Source organism: Oryzias melastigma, linkage group LG19 (assembly GCF_002922805.2).
Source record: "Oryzias melastigma strain HK-1 linkage group LG19, ASM292280v2, whole genome shotgun sequence".
Classification (NCBI taxonomy): Eukaryota; Metazoa; Chordata; class Actinopteri; order Beloniformes; family Adrianichthyidae; genus Oryzias; species Oryzias melastigma.
In genome coordinates, this window is record NC_050530.1 from 4,692,768 (window position 1) to 4,695,140 (window position 2,373).

General features: G+C 37.3%; 1 protein-coding gene across 2 annotated transcripts in view; it reads left to right on the forward strand.

Annotated features, from left to right (window-relative positions):
* The first annotated feature begins 143 nt into the window (after window positions 1-143).
* noc3l (NOC3-like DNA replication regulator) overlaps window positions 144-2,373 on the forward strand; it is a 10,170-nt gene continuing 7,940 nt past the window's right edge. The window contains exons 1-2 of one of the 2 annotated variants that reach the window (XM_024264976.2): window positions 144-332; window positions 1,019-1,223. In XM_024264976.2, coding sequence (XP_024120744.1) covers window positions 324-332; window positions 1,019-1,223 — 214 coding nt within the window. In that variant the 5' untranslated portion in view covers window positions 144-323. The remainder of the gene's footprint in view (window positions 333-1,018; window positions 1,224-2,373) is intronic. The other variant, XM_024264975.2, reaches the window with a different exon arrangement.

Here is a 2,373-nt window from a genome sequence, read left to right on the forward strand (position 1 = left end):
ATATATATATATATATATATATATATATATATATATATATATATATATATATATATATATATATTTATATATTATATTATATTATATTATATATTATATATTATTAACATAACATATTACCTCGGTTTCAGCGAGGAGCCCTGCCTGCGCCACTGCGGGCCTCCGGCCGCCAGGAGCGCTGTTTCCCGTTTAGCCAAATTCACATCAGCATTTCCGGTGTTGGTGCGGCAACACGCGTGCGCCAGCGATCTGCATCATTTTGTCATTTTTTCTGGAACCGTACCGATTTTCGAACCACTTGGAGGACCGGACCTGCAGCAGCCATGGGGCCGGTGAGTGTCGGGCCGAATCAGAACCAAATCTCCGTCCGGGCCGCTGCATTAGCGGTCCCGGAATCTGCCCGGTTCTGCCGCCACAGTTCGAATTAAAAACCAAATGACTTGACAGAACCAAAAACCTACGAGCCTTTTGACTCACCACAGCGGATCAGAACCGAATCAGAAACCTACTGGTTTGATCTCCGTACTTATTGGTTTTTGCAAAAAAAAAAAAAAAATCTATTATTTTAAAAAAATCTTTATTGATCAACTAGCGGGAAAACATCCATTTAAAACGCCATCGGTATTTTTACAAAAAATATTTATTTTTCTTAATTCCTCTTATAGGAATTATAATCGCACTTATTACATCCCAATCCGGGATCTAACAGCAGATGTTCATGATGAAAATGTGAAAAATAATAATTTATTTAAAAAAAAATCATAATAGTCCGTTCTTGAATTAAGTCCGAACTTCCGGGAAACTTTGGTTCCGGGGCTATTCCTAATCACTGCAGATAACTGAGCTAATAAACCTGAAATAAAAATAAAATGTATTAAAAAAAAGAGAAAAAACTTTAATCTCCCCACAAAAATCAAACTGACCCAGAATCATTGGATTATCCTAAATCCTGGAACAAAATGAACAGAACTATTTTCATACATTTCACATTTCATTTCTTGTCCTTCCTCCCCTGAAGTCTCGCTCAAAGAAACGCCGCCCGACATTCCGGCGCCTGTTGAAGACGAGCGGCGTGAAGCTGGAGAACAAGATGAAGAACCGTGAGATGAAGCAGCAGAACGTCGCCAAGAAGCAGCGCAAAGAGCAGAAGAGGCTGCGGCAGGCGGTGAAGGGCGTGTCCCTGCAGACGCCCTGCCCCCTGGAGACGTACAGGAAGAGACCCGGTGAGTTAGCCGGCCGGGGAGATCAGAATACTTTATCACGGGTGTTTAGATTCTGATGGTAGAACAGGATACAGCCGATACGATATTTACGGGTAGCATTTCCAGTTAACCTTAAAGTCCCATTAGGAATCACTCACATAGCTGTGTGAAAAGTGTTCACCACATTTGATCCCCTGGGGGAGCGGTTAGCTGCAGAAACAGCTGCCCTCGGGGACCATTTGGTGGTTTAACCCGTAATCCTAACCATAACCCTTCCTCTGGGTCTGTGCGGCCAAGAAAAGGGTTCAGCACTCTCTGGACGTATTTACTAAATTCTGTCGGAATAAACACTCAAAAAGGCTAGTGCTTTAAAATTATTTTTTGACCGAAAAAAAAGAGAGACATAAACAAAATTGTATTTTCTAAATATAATAATAAGCATTAGTCTATCGTATCTTTGACTTTATTATTGTGGTCGTATGTAAAACATTGGAGTCAGTCCAGATCATTTCATTTTATTGTTATTAATTATTATCTTATTTTTAGCTTGTATAATTTTAACAAAATATATTTTTATGGAGAGTAAAATATTGAAAGTTATTTAAGGTTTAAGTTGATTTATTCTGGAATAATATTCCTGCATTTTTATTCTTCATAACTATGTTAAAATGTTAAAAATGTTTAAAAATTTTAAAAAATTGGCATTCTAATAAGATTCTAATAAGATTTTTTCGTCTTTTTCTGGAATTTGGCTAACAGTTACATTCTAGCTGTTTTGTCAAATTTAGGCTTTTTTCGGTTTTTAATATATTTTGAAGTTTAGCTATTTTTGCTACATGCTATTAACGCTTATTAATGCCTTTTTAAGGCTGTTTTCGAGTGTAGCTAATATTTCAGCTACATGCTCGCTGTTTTGATCAATGTAGGCTTCTCTTTTTAAGTTTTTTAGGCTATTTGGGAGTTAGGCTAATATTTTCACACTTGCTGTCGCAGCAAATTTATTATTCTTTAGCATATTTTGAACTTCAGCTATTTTTCAGCTATATGTTTTTTCTATCAGCTTCAGCATTTTCAACCATCAGCTCAGTGTTTTCAGCTATCAATTTCAGCATCTTCAGCAGCCAAATTCAGCTTCCAGCATTCACACTAGCATTATCACAGGTAATGCTAT